This window comes from Marmota monax, unplaced genomic scaffold, assembly GCF_021218885.2.
Source record: "Marmota monax isolate L192 unplaced genomic scaffold, Marmota_monax_Labrador192_F-V1.1 WCK01_AAM20220418_F8-fsc00005, whole genome shotgun sequence".
In the NCBI taxonomy this organism is placed as follows: Eukaryota; Metazoa; Chordata; class Mammalia; order Rodentia; family Sciuridae; genus Marmota; species Marmota monax.
This window is the reverse complement of record NW_026692254.1, coordinates 13267358-13290979: the sequence shown is the minus strand read 5'-3', so window position 1 is coordinate 13290979 and position 23622 is coordinate 13267358. Positions and strand designations below refer to the sequence as shown.

General features: G+C 39.0%; 1 protein-coding gene across 1 annotated transcript in view; it reads left to right on the top strand.

Annotated features, from left to right (window-relative positions):
* The window catches only part of Entrep2 (endosomal transmembrane epsin interactor 2), a 420764-nt gene that overhangs the window by 190291 nt on the left and 206851 nt on the right, over positions 1-23622 (top strand). Inside the window, exon 2 of the mRNA XM_046435750.2 lies at positions 10574-10630. Within this exon, the coding sequence (XP_046291706.2) occupies positions 10574-10630 (57 nt within the window). The remainder of the gene's footprint in view (positions 1-10573; positions 10631-23622) is intronic.

The window sequence follows — 23622 nt, the reverse complement described above, 5'->3', positions numbered from 1 at the left end:
AAAATTCTCTCCTTATTCTGTATGTTGGGCATCTTCATTATAATGTGTCTAGGTGTGGATCTCTTATGATTTTGCACATTCGGCATCCTGTAGGCTTCTAGGATTTGGGATTTTGTCTCATTCTTCAAGTCTGGAAAGTTTTCTTGTATTATTTCATTGAACAGATTGCTCATTCCTTAAACTCTTAAGTTTGGTCTCTTTATGTTATCCCATATTTCTTGGATGTTCTGTTCATGGTTTCTTAACAGTCTTGCTGAGCTGTCTATGTTCTTTTCAAGTTGAAATACTTTGTCTTCATTGTCTGATGTTCTATCTTCTAGGTGTTCTACTCTGCTGGTAGTATTCTCATTTGAGTTTTTAATTTGGTTTATTGCTTCCTACATTTCTAGGATTTCTGTTTGTTTTTTATAACCTCTATCTCCGTGTATAGTTGATCTTTTGCTTCTTGGATTTGTTTATGTAATTCATTGTCAAAGTGATCTTTCATTGTCTGATTTTGCTGTCTAATGTCTTCCTTGAGACTCCAGATCATCTGAAGCATGTATATCCTGAATTCTTTATCTGACATTCCATCTGCTGCAGATATTACCTCTTCTAAAGTTGAGCTGACCTGCATTGCTTGTGGTCCTTTCTTTCCTTTCATACTGCTTGCATTTCTTTCTGCTTGGTGAAACTGTTGTGTTATTGAATTTTCCCCCTATATATTTATATTGCTCTTGTATAGTTGCAAATTCTCCCTTTTGTGGAGAAAGACAATGTTAACAGTTTTCAATATCAATAGTACATCATCTAAGCACACGATTTCCTTATTACTACATTTATAGCTAGACTCTATGTCTACAAATGTTGGTTTCGATTATTGTTTACAAATATAGTCATTAGTTTCATGAAAGGCATACCATTTCTGGTAGGAAGAAAACTGAATTTCAGGTGTAGGATGTTATGTTTATGGGGAAAGGAGTGAGGGTATGGGGTTAATCTAACTTAGTAGCTTTGGAGAGCTCTAACCAATAGATGGGTAATTTATGGACGAATGTATAGATTCAAATTCCTATCTGTATTTATAAGATTACCCTACTTATGAATAGTAAAATTTACAGGGTTGAAAGTGGGATACAGGGAGTAAGAGGGAGGAAAACAAATAACAAGGAAAGGAAGAGAAAAAAGAGAGCGGGAAAAAGAAAATACGTGAAAAAGAAAAGAAATAAAAAAGGGGGAAGGGAGGTGGTGCATATGCGATTCCTCTATAGTATATTATTCTGGTGATTCAGTTGTTAAAGAACTTTTTCGTGCACAATATTTGGTTTCACATATGTTGAGGTTGTGAAGCCCCGAGGGGGAAGGGTAGAGGAGACTGGGTGAATGGCTGAAAAGAGAGAGAGAAGAGAGAAAAAGAAAGAAAAAAGAAAAAACATGTCTCTCAGAACTCTGTTTTCATTTCTTCCAGTTGGTGGCGTTGTCTATTCCTAGCTTGAGTCTCTGGGTTCAGGATGGTGGTGGTAGTCAGTGTGAGAGGACTTGAGCTTCCACCTGTGGCCTGTCTACTCTTGAGATGTAAACCAGGTGCCTGATCCGCTGCAGAACCGCACTGGTATCCATGCCAGCCAACCAGTTGGTGGGTTTTAAGGGTTGGTGGGATTTTCCAAGATGAGTTCCATCAGTTTTTCTCATAAGGTGTTTGATGAGGTGGGGGTCTTGGGGAAACCTTATGTTTGTCAAGAGCTCGGTCAGGTGACCACACGGGCGGGCGGCAGGGCCCCTCCTCCAGTTGGAGTGGTCTGTCTACCGCACAGGAGGGAGGCTGGGCTCCTCCAACTGGGGAGGTCTATCTACCTCGCAGGCGAGCCGCTGGGCCTGTTCTTCAGGTCGCAGGTCTGCCTACCTTGCAGGCGTGGGTGGCGGCTGTGCCCCTCCTCCAGTTGGGGTGATCTGGTGGACCGCTGGGCCCCTTCTCCGGGATGCACCGTCTGCCTACCTTGCAGGCGGCGGCTGTGCCCCTCCTCCAATAGGGGTGATCTGTCTACCGCGCCGGCGGGCCGCTGGGCCCTATTAAACTTTTAAAAGAAAACATAGGGGAAGTTTCACACTGGATTTAATGATGATTCCTTGTTTATGACTCCAAAGGTACAGGCAGTGAAAGAAAAAATAGGCAAATTGGACTTCATCAACATTAAAAAACTTTTGGATCAAAGGGACATTAGTAACAGAGTAAAAAAAAAATACCCAGAATGGGAATAAATATTTGAGAAATCATGTATCTCCTGAAGGATTAATATTTAATAGGCATATTCTAATTAGGACCCCAGTCTTGTGGATGTACACTATGGGGAGATTAGCTGTGGTATATTCCTATACCTACATAGGAAAGTTATGCCTGATTCATTCCACAGTCTTTTTCCTATTCCCCCTCCTTTCCTGTCATCCCCTTTGTCTAATCCACTGAACTTCTCATCTTCCCCTTCACTCCCTTATTGTGGGTTAGCTTTCCCATATCAAAGAAAACATTCAGCCTTTGGTTTTTTGGGACTGGCTTATTTCTACAGTCATGTACAACTAAAAAGAACCAATAAAATAAAAAAAATTAAGTGAAAAAATATATCTTTTGAAATGAAGAACACAAAAATAAAAAGGTGATGAAACGGTGTATATAAAAATATTTAATATGCTTTTTGAAATTCTTAAAACTCAACAAAAAGATAAATGAACCAATTAAAAAATGGTCGAAAGAGTTTTTGACACATGGATGAAACCAGGAAGGCAGTATGCTGAGTGAAATAAGCCAAACTCAAAAATATAATACTGAATAATCTCATGTAAATGTGCAGTCTGAAAAGAAGTCAAACTCACAGAAACAATAGAAGGGTTGTTATCAAGGACTGTTCAGTGGTGGAAAAGAGTAGCTGTTGGACATGTTTTGGGGCTCTAAAGTTCAGCATGGTGACTATAGCTAATAATAATGCTTTGTTTACTTGACATTTTCTGAAAGAGTAGATGATTAATCATAGAGAAATATAAATCGAAACCACAATGATATATCACATCCATTAGGACGGCTATTATAAAAAACAAACAAACAAATGAACAAACCCCAGAAAACAAATGTTAGAGAAATTGGAACACTTGTATACCCCTGTTGGGAATGTACAATGGCAGAGCCCCTCTGGAAAACATTAGGATAGTTCCTCAGAAATTAAAAGTAGAATTACCATATGATCCAGCAATCCTCAAGGGACTTGAAGAAATATCTGCATATCCATGTTCATAGCAGCAGTATTCATATAATCCAAAAGGTGGGATCTATTGAAATAATCATTGGCTGGTGATTAGCTAAATAAAATGTGATATGTACATACTATGGAATATTATTCAGCCTTTTTAAAAAGGGAGAAAAATTTGACTTTGCTACAACATGGATGAACATTGAAGACGTTATTCCAACTGAAATAAACATGTCACAAAGGATATATTACTCTTATTCCACTTAAATGAAGTAAGTAGAGTTGTCAGATTCACAGGAACAGGGAGTAGAATGAGGGTTGATGAGGTCTGGAGTGTGGGGAATAAGTATTTAAAATATAATTTATAACTAATATGTACTTTTTTGTTTCTGTGCATTATCTTCTGTTCCTTTTATCTCTCTGTTCTTGAGCCACTTTAAAATATTGTGGTGGTCTAAAATGGTTTTGTTTCTAGCAATTAAAAAATGTCTGAACCATTTTATCATCTTCAAAGAATCCCATTGGAATTTTGAGGTTTATAAACATGGAAAATTGATATTTTTGTTATATTAAGTTCTCTCAATTGGTCACAATAGTATCTATGTCCCTTTACTAACATCTTTTCTAACCCTCAGAGTTTTAAAAATTTTTTTAATTTGTTCTTTTTAGATGTACATGGCAGTAGAATGTATTTAGACATATTATTCATACATGAATAGTTTTCTGGTTATCTTTTTAATAATCTTATACATCTATCTGATGTTAATTCTTGGATAGGATTTAATTTCCTTTTCTTTTTTAACTTTTGTGAGTGGAACTTTTGCTTCCTATGGTTTTTTGCTATGTGAGAAAACTAATAAAATTGAAAAGTCTTGGATGCAAGAAAAATTATTTACCAGGGGAAAAGTGAAGGAAAAGAATTATTTGGTATAACATCTTATTTCTTCAGAGAAGTAATATAATTTGAGAAATGACTGTTGCTTGGGATAAAAGAATAAATAAATAATAAAATATATGGAATATTTTTGAATTTATAGAGAGTATGATTTGATTTTCTTAACTATATCTAAAATGGAGTTTGTTATTTTGATAATTTGTATATTTGTTAATTTTTTTAAAGAGTCTTCTAATCATTCTTCCATTAGTGTACTTATATGGCCATAAGAAACAGCAGGAATCAGGGACTTCCTTAAGATTCTGGCATTTGGTCTGAGTAGGTACTTTGAGGGATGTTTCTTCAATAGAACAGCTCTCTCCCTCAAATGATATACTCCTTGAGGCATGGTGGTCTGCAAAGTCCGTCATTCCCCCTTCCAAACAAAGAAGTGAACTATGAACTGAGGTCAGAGTTGTAGATAATTGGAGTCAGCATGACAGGTACAAGGTCAGACAGCACAGGCTGGAGAAGGGAGTTTCTTTGAGCATGAATGCCCTTGTAATGCTACTACTAAGTCTTCTGCCCTGTGCAGAGCAGAGTTGGCATATGATTCCCACATTGCACCATGACTGAAGTCTTCATGAATCCTATTACTGAAAGAGCTGTGCCTCTCTAGAGGAAACTTCTCCAACTTGGGTTCATAAAACCTAACTGATTAAGATCAAGCAGTGTGTTACCTTATCTCACTTCTAAGCATGCAAGCATCAAAGCAAGCAAGATACAATGAATGGGATCAGTGGTAACAAAGGAAAAGCTTAATTACTACAATTTGGGCCACACTTCTCAGAATCTAGAACATTTGTGAGTGAGATATTTAAAGTAGTTTTTATGGTTTAAATATGAGATGTCCCCCAAGAGCTCATGTATGAGACAATGCAAGAAAGTTCAGAGGTGAAATGGTTAGATGATGAGATTTATAACCCAATCAGTGGATAAATCCACTGATAGGATGAACTGGATGGTAACTGAAGCAGATAGGGTGTGTCTGGAGGAGGTAGGTCACTGGACGTGTGCCTTTGGGGTCTATATGTTGTTTCTGGTAAGCGGAACCCTCTCTGCTTCTTGATTGCCATGTCATGAGATGTTTTCCTCCTCCACGTCCTTCTCTCATGATGTTCTGCATCACCTCGGGTCCAGAGCTATGGAGTAGGCCTTCTATGAACTGAAATCTCTGAAACCATGAGCCCCAAATAAACCTTTCCTCCTTCATGTTGTTCTTGTCAGGTGTTTGGGGCACAGTGATGAAAAAACTGACTAAAACAGTAGTTATCAATAGTTATAAAGCTGAGCTTGCAACAAGAAAATAGTCATACTTGGAGAAGAAATAAAAGTAGAACTTCTAGATACATAAGATATAGTTATTGACATTTTCTGAACAAAAACAAATATACAGTTCAACGACTGGTTAGATGCAGCGCACAGATAATTGGAAATATAGAAGATTCTGAAGAATGTATCCAGAATGAAATATACTGAATAATATGGTATGGAATAAATGAAAGCAAAACTAAGAGATTTAAAGCATGGTATGTAAAGAAGGAAGATATGGTATTGGAGTCCCTGCAGAGAAAGTGGAAGAAAGACAATATTTGAAGAGATTTGACTATAAAATAGCCTATAGAACTAAATAAAAATGAAAATTCACAGACTCAGAAGCAAAATCCTTCCAAAAGAGGGTAAGTAAAAAGAAACACTTATGTACATGCAAAAAGTTCAGTACTCCAAAGGCAAGGAGACAATCTTAAGTCTTTTATATTAAGATCTCTTTAAAGAATAATAATTAAAAGGGCAACAGACTTCTTGACTGCAACAATGGATGCCTGAAGACAGTGGAATAATATTTTTAAACTGTCACCTAAAGATACGGTCAACCTAGAAGTTGTGTTTACAGCAAAATTATTTTTCAATCATGAGAGTAAATTAAAACTTTACAGATTAACAGAAATGAGAGTTTATCTGCAGAAGAGCTGCTCTGGCACAACTTCCAAATCAGGGCTTCATATCTTTTAGAATGATAAGCTAGTGAAGCCTGTAGGCTCTGTGTCAGAATAAGGTTTTTTCTCTGTGTCAGAATAAGGTTTTTTAAAGTATGAAATAAAATTGCATAGGGTTACAAAGGCAACGAATTTGAAACTTTTAAAAATAAAAATATTTTAATCTGTATTATACTAGTATGTATCCCACTTTGTAACTCACACAATAACAAAATCCAGTGATAGTTCTATTAACTACTCTAATTTCAGAATAAACAGTGCTGTGAGAGAAGGTGTCATCTTACAGGGCAGGACAGGCACAAATGAATAACTTCAAATGTATTTATCTGTATCAAAGCAAGAGGCATGCAGTACAGCACACTGTGGTATATATCATCTTTGACTTTCTTTTGATTCATGAGTTATTTAGAATATAATTAAATATTTTCACATTAATGTATTTTTTTTCATGGCGCTATCTTTACTATTCATCTATATGTCTGCTACTTCTTGAGAAGTAGCATTCAGCTATAGACAGATCTTTTCCTATCACAGGGCAAGTAGGTTAAGAAAGGTGGCTTTCTTCCGGGATGTTATGAATTTGAGGTATTGATTCAGCCCTGTAAGAGGACAGTGTGTGGCCAGCATTGGGACCACATGCTGAAACTGAAAGTCTGGGTGGGGTATTATGAGGAGGGTCTTGTTCCAATGGGAAGAGGCAGAGCCATAGGTAGAGTAGGTGTGGTGAAGAATCTGTTCCCTAGAGGAGGTGACAGAAGGCTGAAGGACTGCCCACCTGAATGAGCCTGATTATGTAGCTTCAGTGAAACCCAAAGAAAGGCACAAATAAAGAAAACATGTGAGTAGAGTAAAAAGGTGGTCACTGCTCAATGAGGCTCAAGGAAAAATTTTATGCACACCATAGAGCAGCAATGCAAAATGCGTTGGGAGGTAGGTTTCAGTGGACTTGCTTCAACCTGGACGGCTCAGAATATTATTCACTCCATTGTTTCAACAATGATTCTTTCCTCAGAGAGGTAGTAAACACTGGTTGTTAGTGGTAAATTGGTATCCCAGTAGCTTTAGGCATACCTGCTAGATGTTTTGGGAAAGTAATTTAATTGACATTTCAGCCTGCATTCTAGAAGGACTTGCTTCACTCTCTAAAATTTTGCCTTATCATTTGCCTTTCAACCAGATTTGATGATCTGAAAAAAAATTCTTGATATTAGGCAGTGAAACAACTTTTAGTGTTAGAGAACAAGACAGAAAGAGCTAATTTATTCCAGCTGTCTGTGTGCAGGCAGCAGTACTCATCAAATGGGAACGGTTGTTGGCTCTATGATGCCATTGCTGCCTGGTAGTCTATTATCCCTTTCCATCACCCTCAAAAGCAAGAAGTTCTTGCTCATTTCTAATTTTATCTCTTCCTCTACTAGGCTGGATGGGAAAAGTGGAGAAAAGAGTGACTTGGTGTTCTCTCTGAGAGCAACATCATGCTTGATCACTGTCTTTGGCCTATTTTCCTTTATGATACCCTTCTCCAACTCTCTTCAGTTTCCCCATATTTTTTTGTAAATCATAGACTTTGAATAATGAAACTGGTAAATTAAGTGGGACAAAGGTTTCACCATGGCAGCTAATTAAATTCCTAACCCTTTTCTTCACAGGAGTGTTACAAAATAAACCTTCATATCAGAACGTGCAACCTACTCCTCCCTTGTAATGGGAATTGAGCAAAGATAGCTCAAACTAAGACCTAACAGTTCCAGGGCAGTGGCTCTGAACTTCTTTTCTAGCCTGGCTCTATTGGATATGCTACATTCTCCTGGGTCTCAAGTGGACCAGAGCAGGTGTCCTGAAAGAGGAAGCATTCTGGCACCTGGACTCTAAAAAGCCTCCTACAAGATGTTGATGTGGCCCTCTCTACTTAGATTTGATGCTAGTGTTTTTGTATTGAAGGGGTCTGTTCCTTCTGGTGAAGTATTAAGAGAAAGTGGCTATTGGAGAACAATAATCCAGAGTCTAACTCAGGAAATATCAGTGTATGCTGTGGTTTCCAAACTTAAATATCCCCCATAAATCATGCACTGAGGGATTGTTCCCTGGGTTGGCACTATTGGTAGGAGGTGGAGCCTTTGAGAGATGCAGCCTAGTCTGAGGAAGTTAGATCACTGGGGGCGTGCCCTTGAAGGGGAATGTGAGATCTCAGCCCCTTCTTCCTTGTGTTGCTTCTTGGCCATGAGGTGAGAAGCTTTGCTCCACCACACATATGCACCATGATGTGCTACCCCAGAGCCATGGGGCCAACTAACCATTGACTGGAACCTCCAAAACCAGAAGCCCAAATAAATCTTTCTCCCCCCCCCCACTTCAGTTCAGAGGATCAAATCCAGGACTTTGCACATGCTAGGCAAGTCATCTACCACTGAGCTACATCCCCAGCCCCTAGTAAACCATTCTGAAATGTGTTACCTGAGATGATGGGGCGAGAGTTTTAGGAAGACATCTGTTTGAGAAATAACTGTGTAATGTGATTATAAAGTGACTTGGGGGCTGTGGTGTATCTTCTGAGGGTGATGAAGCTGGCCTCAGAGAGGCTGTCTTGAATGTTCAAGCATTGGATCCAGAAGTCAAGAGAGAGATTCTAGAGGCATTTGGAAGAAGAATTAGTGAAACTCAGCTGCAGAGAAATGTGAGGGGATTTCAGAGAAGGGTTTCCCTAGCATTGTACTATAAGGAAGGGAGGCTACATCCTAGAGAGAGACTTGCAAAATGAAGAACTGATGTAAATAATTGTCAATGTTGACTGTGTTTGGAGGATTTGTGCACATTGAGCAAAGCCTATTGGGTTTAAGGCCTGGTCCTATCCACTGCAAAGACAGGGTAACCTATAGTCTGTGATCAAAGGGACCTGTGGATCTGGGAGTAACATGATCCATCGAGGTCTGATTTATCCTTTTGGAATCCAAGAGAAAATGTAGTTAAGGCCTTTTAACCATGTCCTAGACCATCTGGCCCCTGCCCTAGGTGGCAAGTATGAGCAATTCATCTCCGCAGGAGACCTCATAACTATATAACTTACTTATTGTTTGACCTCCTAATATTGCCTAATTGAGGAGTAAGCCACAGCCTCCTGCCCCTCCCTGGATCTGGTTGGATATGGAGGGAGAGGGAACAGTCTCAGGATATGGATTTGAGTGACCAGGAGGGAGGGGTGCTGTTGTAGAGTGTTGAGACTATAAAAGTACCACTGGGTCTGGGAGGTGGGGACTGCAGGTGCATTTCTGAACATGTTAAGAGTGAGAGAAACAAGGACCAGAAACAGAAACCATGGACAGTGTGGTGCTCACAGTGGTCAGGGCAGAGCTCTGGGCTCTAGGACAGAGCAGCAGATGGCATTCCAGGAGCTAGTGGGGGAGCTAGGTCCCCACTCCCCCACCCCAAGCATTGGGGAGAATAAACAAAAGACTCACAGGAGGAAGATCTTGGGAATCTGGGAGAGGGAAGCTGAGGAGAAGAGCAGCTAAAGGAGTGTAAAGAACAGGTGAGTGGGAACTATAGGAGCCTGGAGGAGAGGGGGCTCCACACTGGAAGACACTGCTAGCTCTGCTACAGCTGAGGTCGAACTGTACTTTGTCTGATGCACTCAGTGACCTCTCAGGTAATCCTGAGAAGAAGTTTCTGCTAAGCTGTGGAGACCAAAACCAGATGTTAATGCATGGAAGTTACTATCTCTCCATGGTCCACTGGGCATTCCTGGGCACAAGGAGACCAGGAATATGGGGATCAGAGCCAATGTCTGCCTCAGGGAGAGCGAGCTTTGGAGATAGTAGAATTGGACGGGGCCAAGGGCTGAACTGTGGTTCCTTTAAAGAATAGAGGACACGGGCATATCCCGGTGATAAGGACAACAGAGAAGACTGCTCACCAGGACCTGGGACAAGGATAGGGGTAGGCCTCGGCCTGGGAAGGGAGTGGCTGCTCAGAGTTAGGGTAGAGCCTAATAGGACACTGCTTATTGCTGAGGTGGGAGGCTGTGCTGTGAATGAAAGGGCCTGGAGTCCGTGGGGCCAGGGCGGCCACAGCATGCAGCAGGATGGCAGGGGAGTGGTAGTGTTTTCACTTCTCTCTGTGATTTAAAGGTCACACAAATAGCTTTAGAGGACCAAGGTGGACTAAGCAGCCTGGTAGAGGGTCATTCAGGAAGCCCATCACTCTTGGGCCACCCAGCGTAGTGCATGCTGCAGCCTACTCTGTGGCACCCTGGTGGCCTGCAGGCCAGATGTGCCTGCAGGCTGTAAACATCTGGAAGGAAAACAGAGCTCATTGCTCAGTGAAAACTCTGCTCCTGTGATGTGCGAGATTCCACACACCCTCTGCTGTTGAGGTTGGTTTGACTGGTTTCTGAATGTCTCACATGGATGCACCATCTCTCCTTCCAGGTGCTGCTGTCGGGACTCATTGGTGTCGTCTCCTGGAAGAGGCCTCTCTCTCTTGTGGTAAGTGGCACCTGGGTCTCCAGGCGACCTGCATAGTAGTGAGCATGGCACAGGCAAAGGCAAAGAGAATTCCAGTTTCTTGGCTTGGAATAAGATGCTGATGTTTATTTAAAAAAAGTAACTGCTGCATGTGAAGGGCTGATCAGTGAGAACCACTGTGCATTTTACACATTGCACTTCTGAGAGTTTTCCTTGAAGATTTTCCTAAGATGCCCACATCATATCCTTTCCCTGTTTGTTTTCTTTCGGTGCCCTTCCTTAAGGACATACCTTGAACAAAGACATTTTGAAAGTGTGGATGTAAGCATTTTCTCTAAACCCAAAGACCTGCTCATGCGTATACATAAGCTTACATAGGATCACACAAACAGCACACACTTTATCAGATTTCAAGAAATGTTAGCTTTTTAGTGTGCTTGGGAGATATGAAATTCTGAGAGTAAAATAATGATACTTGAATAGAAGAATTGCTGGGGCATGATGCTAAGGAGTGGACCACATGGGAGATGGAGAGAGGAGGATTTTTTTCCCCCCTTTGAAAAGTACCCCAAGCAGATTTGTGTCTATTGATCGTATGCCTGTTTTTTTTCAGTGTATGCATTAATATATTGACGTGTCTATGTCAGAACTAGAGGCTGGGATTTTCTGGTTTTGATGGGTAATGAAAAAGACAGCCTGACAGCTTTCTTCTTTTGTATTAATCAATTATTTAGAACCTAGTTTTTAAGAGATTGGATTTGGAGATAATGATGTCCTAAATATTAATGGACATAGGAAAAAAAAAATAAAACAAATTTATTTGTGGAAGACGTCTCCTTTTCCATCTGAGTAACCATGACACCCTGGAAAGGTATCAGGGAATAGATGGATGATGTGGAATTCAGTTGAACTTCCTATTCCACTATAGCTCAGCTCATATGTGAAATTTCCTAGTAAAACTTGCTTTTTAGCCAGGGAAGGAGGTGCACACCTGTAGTTCTAACTATGGGAGAGTCTGAGGCAAGAGGATCCCAAGTTCAAGTCCAGTCTGGATAATTTAGAAAGACCTTGTCTCAAAATAAAATTTAAAATAAGGACTGGGGATATAACTCAGTGGTTGAGTGCTTGTCTAGCATGTAAGGGGCCCTGGGTCCCATTCCCAGTACTAGAAAAAATGTTCTTTATATGGAAGTTTCCAAACAGGCACAAAATAGCCTGGTGTAATGAACCCTGTATATTTTTCATCTAGAGTCAATAAATTTGAATACCTGTCCTGTTTTATTCACCCATGTTCTCTCACTCTCCTGCCCTTACTATTGATTTGTTTCTGGCTGGATTATTTTAAAGAAGTCTCAGCTTGTGGGTCAAGAAGCCCATTCTTGGGCTGGAGTTGTGGGCTCAGTTGTAGAGTGATTTCCTAGCACATGTGAAACACTGGGTTCGGTCCCTAGCACTACAGGAAAATAAATAAATAAAGTTATTTTTTTAAAAAGAAGCTCACTCTTGGTGCAGAATGGTATGGCACTGAATCTACTGAAGACTGTGGTGACATCTTTGCTTGTGCTCTGTGGTGACTTCTGTGCTGCTTTCAGTGACACAGACATAGCCTGCTCTGTTCCTCTCTGCATGCCCCTATGATGCAGAGATTAAGTTGTCCAAAAACAATCACTTAACAAAGATAAACCATATTCCTAAGGGGAGGGGTGTGTGGAGAGAAACACAAGGGTAGAAATCACATTCAACACTCAGCTATCCCCAGCCCTGGCCCTAGGATGCTTACTGGGCTGGGCATTTTATGATACAGATTGCATAGTTTATAACTGATGGGGAATTAGGACTCATATGGACATGGCTCAAGTCAGAGGAGTAGTGTCTTTGGACCTCATTCTAGTAAGGAGGGACATTGTAGCAGCTGGACCTACTAGAGCAGAGGGTTCCAAGTACTTGCTCCTCAGTCCTGGTGATCAGTTCAGGAACAGCTACTCTCTGGAAAGTGCTCATATTCACCTCCCATTGAATTATTTTCTTCCGTATTTCAGGCAGAGGAGAAATGCTTTCATTTAACTTGACTTTTTTGCCCTATTTAGGGAGGTAAGGTAACGCTAGCAGCTGCAACACACATTCAGTGGCTTAACACATCACAAGTTAGCTTCTGCTGCTGTCCAGGGTGGGTACTGTGGTAAGTAGTTGCTTCCTCCATAGACGGCTGCAGAGATCCTGGTTTCTTCTATCTGGGGGGCCCTCTCCTCTAGGCCCATGGAGTCCTCTGCAATGCAGTGAAAGGTCATGAGAAATGAGGATGGAACTCCTACTGCTTAATTTCCTTGGACTCAAAGTGATGCTCACTCGTTGCTCCTATGTCAAACCATCAGGACAACTTGTCATGTTACAAAGCTACAAAGGAGACTGGGAAAGCCATGCCTTTCTGGACAGGCAGGTCCCAGAGGCAGCCTCACACTGTAGAGGAGAGGGTATGAATTTTGGTGGGAAGTTTGCTGTCTCTTCTTCTGTCTCTATTAGTTAGGACGGTGCAATCTTTTGAGTCATTACCAAAAACCCACTTCTGAACTCAACCATTGAAATAGCTTTGGCCTTAACTTTTTTTTCCTAAGAGGAGTAAGAGCATTCACAATAGATAGGAGGTAAATTCACAGTATAGTTATCCCTTGGTATATGAAGGGAATTAGTTCCAGGATCTTCATGGACACACAATCCAAAAAAGCTCATGTCCCTTATATAAAATGGCATACTGTTTGCATAGAAGCTATGTGTATCCTCTTGTATGCTTTAAATAATCAATAAATGACTTACAATTTCTAATATAATGCAAATACTAGATGCTATTAAATTATTTTTTTTGATCCACAATTAGTCAAATCTGTGGATGCAGAACCAATGGATACAGAGGGCTAACTGTACACAGATGTGTTAGTTAGAATTCTCCAGAAAGCATAAGCAATAGGATGTATCTATTTACTGCCTGACTGTCCATCTATTGGGATTTGTCTACCTGTCCATCTATTAAGATATGTTTTAAGAATTAACCTCATGAGACTGTAGAGGTGAGCAAGTTCAAATCTTCAGGGCAGGCTGGAACCCCAGAGAAGCATTGATGTTGCAGCTGAAGGCAGAATTCCCCATCTTTGGAAGAGGTCAGTCTTTTTTCTCTTAAAACTTTCAACTGATTGGATAAAGCCCATGAATGCCAAAGAGGATAATCTGCTTTGTTCGATGTCTGTTGCCTTAAATGTAATCTCATTTTTTTTTAAATACCTTGACAGCAATACCTAAACTGGTGTTTGACCAACTATCTGGGGATTGCAGCCTAGCCAAGTTGACATGAAAGTGAGCATCACAACAGGGTTCTATTACCTGACCAAAAATGCTCTATCCAGAATAGTAACAATGAAAACACTGTAAATAATGATACTAGTCATTCATTGAGAGTGAACTGTGTGCCCTTATTTTCTCAGCAGTCTGGCAAGAATTGGTTTTCCTATTTTGGGAAGAGATGAGGAGACCTCAGGTCTTGAAGCCATGGACCAGGACTTGAGCTCAGAGCTCTCTGACTCTAAAAATCCACCACCTTTTTGTTCCAACCTACCAAAGTCCATATAGATGTCCCTTTTCTTCCCCACAGCTTGTCTCTAATTATATATCAATGATTTGTACTCACATTATCTTGTCCCTTAGTTTTTTTCTGTCTCAATGGGTGGCAGTGCCACCCACCCAACTTAAAAGCTGGACTCATTATCATGCCTTTTTTATTCCTCCCCTTTCATGTTCTTTTACAAGCTCTCCCATTTATTGCTACCTTTATATTTATACAATTGGCCATCTTTTCTTTATTCCTTAAGTAACGTGTTCTAGGGCAGACTCACCTTCTCTTATAGGATGCTGAAGTAGCCTTTTGAAGATCTTTGTGCCAAGAGTTTGGTTCTTCTTAAAGATATATTTTTTGCATACCCATACCCAGAGTGACATCTATCTTAGCCTGTTTTCTGTTTCTGTAATGAAATATCTGAGCCTGGATACCTTATAAAGAAAAGAGACTTATGCTTTGGATATGAGGTGTGCCCCAGAAGCTCTTGAGTTAATGCAGGAGGTGAAATTACTAGGTTATGAGAGCTATAATCTAATCAATCTATCCTAGTTTGAATGGATTTGGATTGACTGTGTAACTGTAGGCAGGTAGGGTGTGCCTGGATGAGGTAGGTCATTGGTGGTATGCCCCAGAAAGGTTCATCTTCCCTACAGTCTCTTCCCCTTTCTATTTCTGCTTCCTGGCTACCATGAATGGGGTAGTGCTCCTCTCTTATGCCATTGCGCCATGATGTTCTGCCTTACTCTGGCCTGCAGGAATGGAGTTGGCTGACCATGGACTGAACCTCTGAAACCATGAGCCAAATAATGTTTTCCTTCTCTAAGTTGTTCTTGTCAGTTATCTTGCTCACAACAGTGAAAAGCTAACATGCTCACATTTTTAGAGACTCCAAGTACAAGACTGGTGGTCTCATCTATTCATCCTTGGTGGGCCTTATGGTAGATGGCATCTTGGCAAGAGTACATGCAGAAGAGATAAGATAGTGAGACAGGAAGTCAGAGACCAGGGCGCGTCCAGTCTTGCTGTTTTTATAGCAACCCATTCTCATAGGAACTAGCTCACTTCATGAAACTACACTAGTCCCTTCGGAGGGCCTGCCCCCAATGACCTAATTATCTTCCTCTAGACCCATCTCTTAAAGGTCCCATTACCTCCCACATCTCCACACTGAGGACCATGTGTCCAACATGTGAACCCTTAGGGAACATACTCAACCCAACCCGTATCCAAACCATAGCACTATCTAAAGGGTCAGTTGTACTGTGGGCTCTTCAGTTATTCCCTAGGGCCTAGGGATTAGAACTGGGGATTTTTGGACAATGTTTGATGACTTGTTGTATGAGAAAAGGAATTAATTAGAAAGTTAAGTGCCTGACCCAGGGTCCTACAGTTAGAATGTTTGAAGCCTCAATTCTAATAATTATTTTATCTCAAGCTCCTGTGATTATTCTGTACCCTAATGATGTCTTCCCATCTTCTTGAAGGTATGAACTGGGGATCCCTCTGTGAGCATTCTAGTTCATTCCCAGGGGACACACTTGACTCCTCCTCCCACCCCCACATTGACTGCTACAGTGAGTTGCCCTCTGATGGGAGAGTGTCCCTCAGGATGATGAGAGGAAGTACCATTGGGCCTCATGGTCCAGGCTCTACACAGCCATGCAAAACACCTGCAGAGGTTGGCTGGGTGAGTGCAGGAATGAGTGGGTCCGCTGACAGCAGAGATTGGTGCTGCCATGGTTCCAATGGCAGCTGCTTTCCTCTGTAGGCTTGTGAGCATGAGCCTCATAAGATGTGTTATGTCCCCTCCTTTGTATCACTCTGGTCTTTGGATAGAGTAGGATGAAGCAAACTGCTCTCCCAGAGTAAGTGATGTTCTGAAGGACAAAGGCCCTGTGAGAAGAGAAGAAGAGAGGAGCAGCACAGTCCGACCAGGGGAGGGGAGGGTGGCTTCCCTTTATAGGCTGGTGAATGTGATTTGAAAGGGATAAGAAGGAAGAAAAATGCTATGGCATTTTTACCACAGTATTCTACAAGAGCCTTTCCAACTGCTGAAAGCTAGAGATAGTTATGTTAATAAAAAATATGTGCCAGGTACTGTGGTACACGCCTGTAAACCCAGCGGCTCTGGAGGCCGAGGCAGGAGGATTGCAAGTTCAAAGCCAGCCTCAGCAAAAGCAAGGTAATAAGCAACTCAGTGAGGCCCTGTCTCTAAATAAAAAAAAAAAAAAAATAGGGCTGAGGATGTGGCTCAGTTGTTGAGTGTCCCTGAGTGCAATCCCTAGTACCTGCCCCCCACCCCTGCCACCACAAAAAAAAAGAATATGTATTTTCATGTTAATGTGATACTCCTTAAATATGTGCTAAGTATCTCCTATGATTGAGGAAATGGTCTTTCCTGCCTTAAACTTTGAGGGTTATACACTGTGCTGGATGCCAAGTTAGAAATCAGGTTGTATAGCTATGTGTACATGATTTCTCGAAAGATTCAATGAAAGAAACATCTTATGGTAGTTGGTGTACTAATAATGGAACGTGTAAAAAATAATCACAGTTAATATGATTTAAAAAACTTTAACAAACTAGTAATGAGCGGGATGCTAGATGATTTGTAATGACTAACACTATTGAGAGAATAACAACAATGGGATAGAAAATATATTTTTTTTAATTTTTAAAAGCATGGGTTCACAGGTATATGAGTACCATATAGATCTAGTGTTGTATTTAGTATTGTTTAAGTTTTATGCTATAGTGTTTGATAAACCTGGAACCTGGCTTTTTGTTTACTTTTATCATAAAATTTTATAAACTCAAATAGGAAAGTGTATCCATTAGAGATGACCTGGAGACAGAAAACAGTGCAATACTTGGCTCCTGCCACCATCAACCTCAGTAGATTTAGGGATCCTAATTTAATGATAGCAAAGACATTCTCACTTTAAATTCTGAAATATAGAGAGGAGTCTCCAAAGAGCTTTTCAAGTTTGCAGGGGCTCCCTTTCACAGATTTATTCTCATAGCTATAATGAAAGGAGTATTCTCTGAATCCTCCTGGGATGGGTGAGGTCTTACATGATGAATGCATTCTAATATTGTAATCTCCCTCAGCCTTTGGAATCCTTCTTATATGGGATACCATGAAAGGATGGCATTTCAACTTCACTTGGTGTAGGGCATCTTTAGGATTATATTTCAGTCAACCAGACAAACTAATTTTGGGCCCATATCAACAAATCTGGTCTGATTCATCCATTTATTCCTCCTATCTTGATCATTAACAGTGAGTCAGCCTGCTCCCACCTCCTGCTATGAGACGTTTCCAGGCTTCAGCACAGGCAGGAGGGACCCCCCACACACACAGGGCCTGGCTACCCACTGAGTTTAGGAAGCCACACAGAATCTAGGAGCCTAAAATGGCTAAAGTTTGCAGGACAAAGTGCAAGAAAGGAACAATTGCTCAGACAGAGGATTCTGGTGATCTGTAAAGGATCCCCTGTGAATATTTAGCTGATACTGATCAGCATTTGCATGTGAGGAAACTGAGGCCAGGAAAGAACAATTGGAGAGTACTAGAGCAAATAATTCTCAGCACAAAACAGTATTTCTCCATTATCCAAATGGAAAAACCTCAAACTACACGAGGGCATTGAATGGAGAATGGTATTTAGAAGAACCTGTCTCTAAGGAATAACTAGCTCTCAACTAAATGTCGCTCTTGTCCTGCCTAACAAATCATAATAGCAAGTCCAAAAGAATCAATTGACTTCCACGTAATTTAATAATGTCCAAACAAAGTCAAAGAATATTCCTAGGAATACAAATGTATACTACACAATGTCTGGCATCCAATCAAAGATTACTAGGCATGCAAAGAAGTAGAAAAATATGACCCAAAATTGGGAGAAAAAGAAATACATTAAAACTAAACAAAGCTAACACATTTAAAAATATTAGACACAGACAATAAAACAATTATTATAATTGTAATTCAGATACTACAAATGTTAAATACACCCATAGAGGTATACAAAACCCACTTGAAGTTTAAATGATGAAAACTACAATATAAGAGAGGAAAAATTCACCGAATGAGGCTAATGGCAGATTAAATGAAGAATGAAGATCAGTGAACTGAAATGACATTGCAATAGAAATTCCTCAAAATGAAGCACACAGAGAAAAAAAACAATGTAAAAAAGAAAAAAAAAGGGAATTGGTGAACTATGGAATAATTTGATGAAGTCTAATATGTGTGGAATCAAGGATGGAGTACAAAGAAAGAAAAAAATATTTGAAGAAATTGTAGACCTTTTTCCTCCAACATTGAATAGACTATAACTTCATAGATCCAAGAAACTAAATGTATACAAAGAGCAAGAAATAGGAAGAAAAACACATCTGTGTATTGTGGGATTTATAACATCTATAAAAGTGAATTGTATGAGGGTCTCGGGTTGTGGCTCAGTGGTGGAGCACTTGCCTAGCATGTGTGAAGCACTGGGTTGGATCCCTGGCACCACATAAAAATAAAAACAAATAAGATGAAGTTATTGTGTCTATCTACAACTAAAAAAATATTTTTAAAAAGTGAATTGTATGAAAAACACAGCCAAAATTATGAAGCTAGAAGTAGTCCTTGTAAGATTATTAACTGTGCATACTTGAAGGTAGTTGAAGATGTGTGCTATAAACCCTAATGCAACCACTAAAACAAAGTAAAACAAAACAGAGGGTTGGTTAAGAAATCAATAAGGAAAATAATATGAAGTCATAAAAAGTATCTAATTAAAAGAAAGCAGAAGCAAAGGAGAAATGGAATAAAGAATAGAGGTGACAAATGAATAGTAAGTTTTCATTATCTATTTGGATTTCTTAAGTGAATTGCATGTTCATGTTCTTCTGAAGACCACTTCATTGATTTGTGGGATTTTGTAATATAGTAATTCTTTTCTAAATGACTAATATTTTATTCTAATTTGTTGTCTTTCAATTTTTAATGAGGTATCTTTTTTTTTCTTAATACAGGAGTGTTAGTTTTTCAACTTGTAATATCTGTTTTATTTTTTCCTCACATGGCCTTAGGGTTTCTTTCTTAATTTAAAATACCTCTTGCCCCATGATTCCAAAGTTACTTTCCTGTGTATTTTAAAATCATTTACAGTTTTTTCTTTTTATGTTCAGGTCTTTTTATGTTTGCTTTCATCCAAAATTTATTTTTACATATAACATTAAGACTCTCAATTTTATTTGTTTCAAAATGATAGGCATTTCTCAGATGCCATTTTTTTAATGTTCAGTATTTCTTATCACATTTGAAATGTTCTCCTCTCTCCAATGCTAGACATGGGTGTGTTTATTGATATCTTATTAAAGAATATGCCTGTCCATCTTGAAGCCAGTATTACTCTGTTTTAATTAGTCCAGCTTTATAATGTCATTATTTTATTTTACTTTTCATGATTTTCTTGGCTACTTTGAGTACTTTTTTCTCTTCAGTAAATTTTAGAATAAATTTATGAAGTTGACTAGTGATTAGGATTTGATTGCAATTGTGATAGCATTGATTTTATAGGTTAATTCCTAAATAAGTAATTCCTAGAATACTGAGAGTTGGAAATACATTCTCTGCTATAATTTCTGGAAAGCTCTGTGTATCAATCTCGTGTCTGGCTATCATGCACCATAGTGGTTGTACTTGTTCTAATTATTTATCTGTTGGATACTTAGAGAAAGATAATTTGCTGGGTTAATTTCTTTCATTATGTCTTTATTCCTTTTTATTCTGTCTTATTCTTAAAACCCTAGTTTATACATTTTCTAACTGCTGAATTGACCCAATAGGACTTAAAATTTTCTATTATGTTCCTTTAGTTTCAGTGATATTTCTTCTGTTTTATTTTCTAGATAACTAATTTGGGCTTTAGCCATATTCATTCTGCTATTTAATCCTTCTGTTGAATTTTTCTTTTTGACAGGCAGCCATGTTATTTTCTCAGAACTCTCTGTTCTTTAATTGCTTTTTTTTTTCATAGTAATGTATTCACATTGTATGAAACACTCATGAGTTCAATCTCCCTCAAGGATATTAATTAGAATTCTGTTTATCAGGTATTCTCACCTAGACCCTCAGGTTATTTGGTCTCTTTGCTCATCTAGGTCCTTATTAAGTTTTTATTCCAGTACTGGGGATTGAACCCAGGGAAGCTCTACCACTGAGCTACATACTCAGCCCTTTTAATATTTTATTTTGAGACAGGGGCTCACCAAGTTGCTAAGTCTGGCCTCCTCCTATGATCCTCCATCCTCGGTTGCCCAAGTAACTGGGATTATAGGTGTGTGCCACCATACCTGTCTAGGTTCTTATTCTTGACATCTTTTTTAAAAAAATTATTTATTCATTATAATTTGTTATGTATGACAGAAGAATGCATTTCAATTCATAGTACACATGTAGAGCACAATTTTTCATGTCTCTGGTTGTATACAAAGTAGAATCGCGCCATTTGGGTCTTCATGCATGTATTTGGGGTAAGGATGTCCACCTCATTCCACCATCTTTTCTATCCCCCTGTCCCCTCCCTCCCCTCCCTCCCCTTTGCCCTATCTAAAGTTCCTCCATTCCTCCCATGTTCCCCTCCATCCCCATTATGGATCAGCATCCTCATATCAGAGAAAACATTTGGCATTTGTTTTTTGGGATTGGTTTACTTCACTTAGCCTAATATTCTCCAACTCCATCCAATGCCATGATTTGATTTTCTTGTAATGCTCTGTAATATTCCATTGTGTATATGCACCATAGTTTCTTTATCCATTTATCTACTGAAGGGCATCTAAGTTGGTTCCACAATTTAGCTATTGAGAATTATGCTCTATAAACATTGATATGGCAGTGTTACTATAGTATGCTGTTTTTAAGTCCTTTGTGTATAAACCAAGAAGTGAGGTAGCTGAGTCAAATGATGGTTCCATTCCAAGTTTTCCAAGGAATCTCAATACTGCTTTTCATATTGGCTGTACCAATTTGCAGTCCCACCATCAATGTAGGAGTGTGCCTTTATCCCCACATCCTTGCCAATACTTATTGTTGTTTGTATTCTTCATAGCTGTCATTCTGACTGGAGTGAGATGAAATCTTAGAGTAGTTGTGATTTGTATTTCTCTAATTGCTAGAGATGAACATTTTTTTATATATTTGTTGATTCATAGTATTTTATATTCTGTGAAGTGTCTGTTCAGTTCCTTAGCCCATTTATTGATTGGGTTATTTGTGTTTTTTTGGTGTTAAGAGTTTTGAGTTCTTTATATATCCTAGAGATCAGTTCTCTATCTGATGTACATGTGGTAAAAATTTGCTCCCATTCTGTAGACTCTCTATTCTCACTGATTATTTTTTTGATGAGAAGAAGCTTTTTAGTTTGAATCTATCCCATTTATTGATTCTTGATTTTATTTCTTGTACAAGGAGTCTTATTAAGGAAGTTGGGGCCTAATTTGACATGATGAAGATTTGGGCCTACTTTTTCTTCTATTAGGTGCAGGGTCTCTGGTTTAATTCCTGGGTCCTTGATCCACTTTGAGTTGAGTTTTATGCATGGTGAGAGATAGGGGCTTAATTTAATTTTGTTGCATATGGATTTCCAGTTTTCCCAGCACCATTTATTGAAGAGAGAACTGTATTTGTGTGGGTTTGTCTCTGTGTCCTCTATTCTGTACCATTGGTCTATAAGCCTATTTTGGTGCCAATACCATGCCATTTTTGTTACTATTCCTCTGAGGTATGGTTTAAGGTCTGGTATAGTGATGCCATCTACCTCACTCTTCTTGCTAAGGATTGCTTTAGCTATTCTGGGTCTCTGTTTTTCCAGATGAATTTCATGTCTGTTTTTTCTATTTCTATGAGGAATGCCATTGGGATTTTGATTGGAATTGCATTAATTCTGATAGTGCTTTTGGTGGTATGTTCATTTTTATAATATTAATTCTGACTATCCCGGAACCAGGGACATCTTTCCATCTTCTGAGGTTTTCTTTAATTTTTTTTCTTCAGCATTCTGTAATTTTAATTGACATCTGTTTTATTCAGTGTCAGCCTATGCTTGGTTGTGACAAGACCTTGCTTACCTATGTTACAGAACAATGCCTGGAATACAGCAAATGATCACTAAGTATTAACAATTGACCATCATCATTTTCATAATTATCAGCAGCAGATAACCAGGACAAACACAGCTTGAGGTCCTACCTCTGAACCTTCACAATGGATATTGAACCTGAAAAAAGAAAGGCAGATTTACCTGGTGGAAAATAAGCTAATCTCAGTAGTTCTCTCCTGAGGCTACTTCATCTCCCAGGAATCCTGAATCCTGGTAGACAACAAGAACCTCCTGCCTTCACAGATCTCAACACTGCCTTCTGTGAGTCAGGCCTAAGGAAGGGATTATGACCATCACCTCCCTCAGGTTTAAAACCAGGAGTGTGTTTCAGAGCCCATGCTGTTTTTGTGTCACTGTTTCTGTATCCTACCAGGAAACCAGAATACCTTTGGCACTTTCCAAAATATTACTTTAAACCCATTGTATAAGAATTTCTGAGGATGGAGCTCAGGTATCAATATTATTTAACACTTTGGATCATTTCAGAAAAGATTCAGAACTTGTTACCTCTGCAGGGGTGCACTTGTTCCTCAGGTTGTTACAAACTTTGACAAATATTTCTTTTTTCTCAGTGTGGGAGTATTGGATAAACTGATTCAGAATACAAATTATATGTTAAGTGCCCATAAATAGAGGTATTTATAATCATTGCTTGGTTCAGTTGTCTTTTAAATCAGATTATAGAAAAAAGAGCTACTTCTTCTGTACTACTATTCTGTACTTTTCCTTTATTATTTTGTTGTAGGACAGATCTTCTAACAAATTCTCTGTTTTATCTGGGAATGCCTTAATTTCTTCTTCATTTTAAAAGGATGATTTTTTAAAAATATAGAATTCTTGATTGACAGTATTTTTTTAAAAAAAGAACCTTGGATATGTTATTGCACTGCCTTCTGTCTTGTATGTTTTCTTATGAAAAACTAGCTGTTAATCTTACTGTGATCCCTCATATGTGATAAGACAGTTCCCTTTTGTTTTCAAGACTCTCTCTTTTGCTTTGACAGTTTAAGATGTCTCTAGTTATGTATCTTTTTAAATTGAATCTATTGAGTTAATTAAGGATCATTGAATTCAGATATTTAGATTCATGTCTTTAATCAAATTTGAGAAGTTTTGGCTGCAACTTCTTCAAATATTCTCTATACACTTTTCTTTTTCTCACTCCTCTCCTTTTAGAACTCCATTATATATTTTGGTACACTTTATGGCATTCCACATATCTTTTAGAAATCTGTTTGTTTTTCTCCATT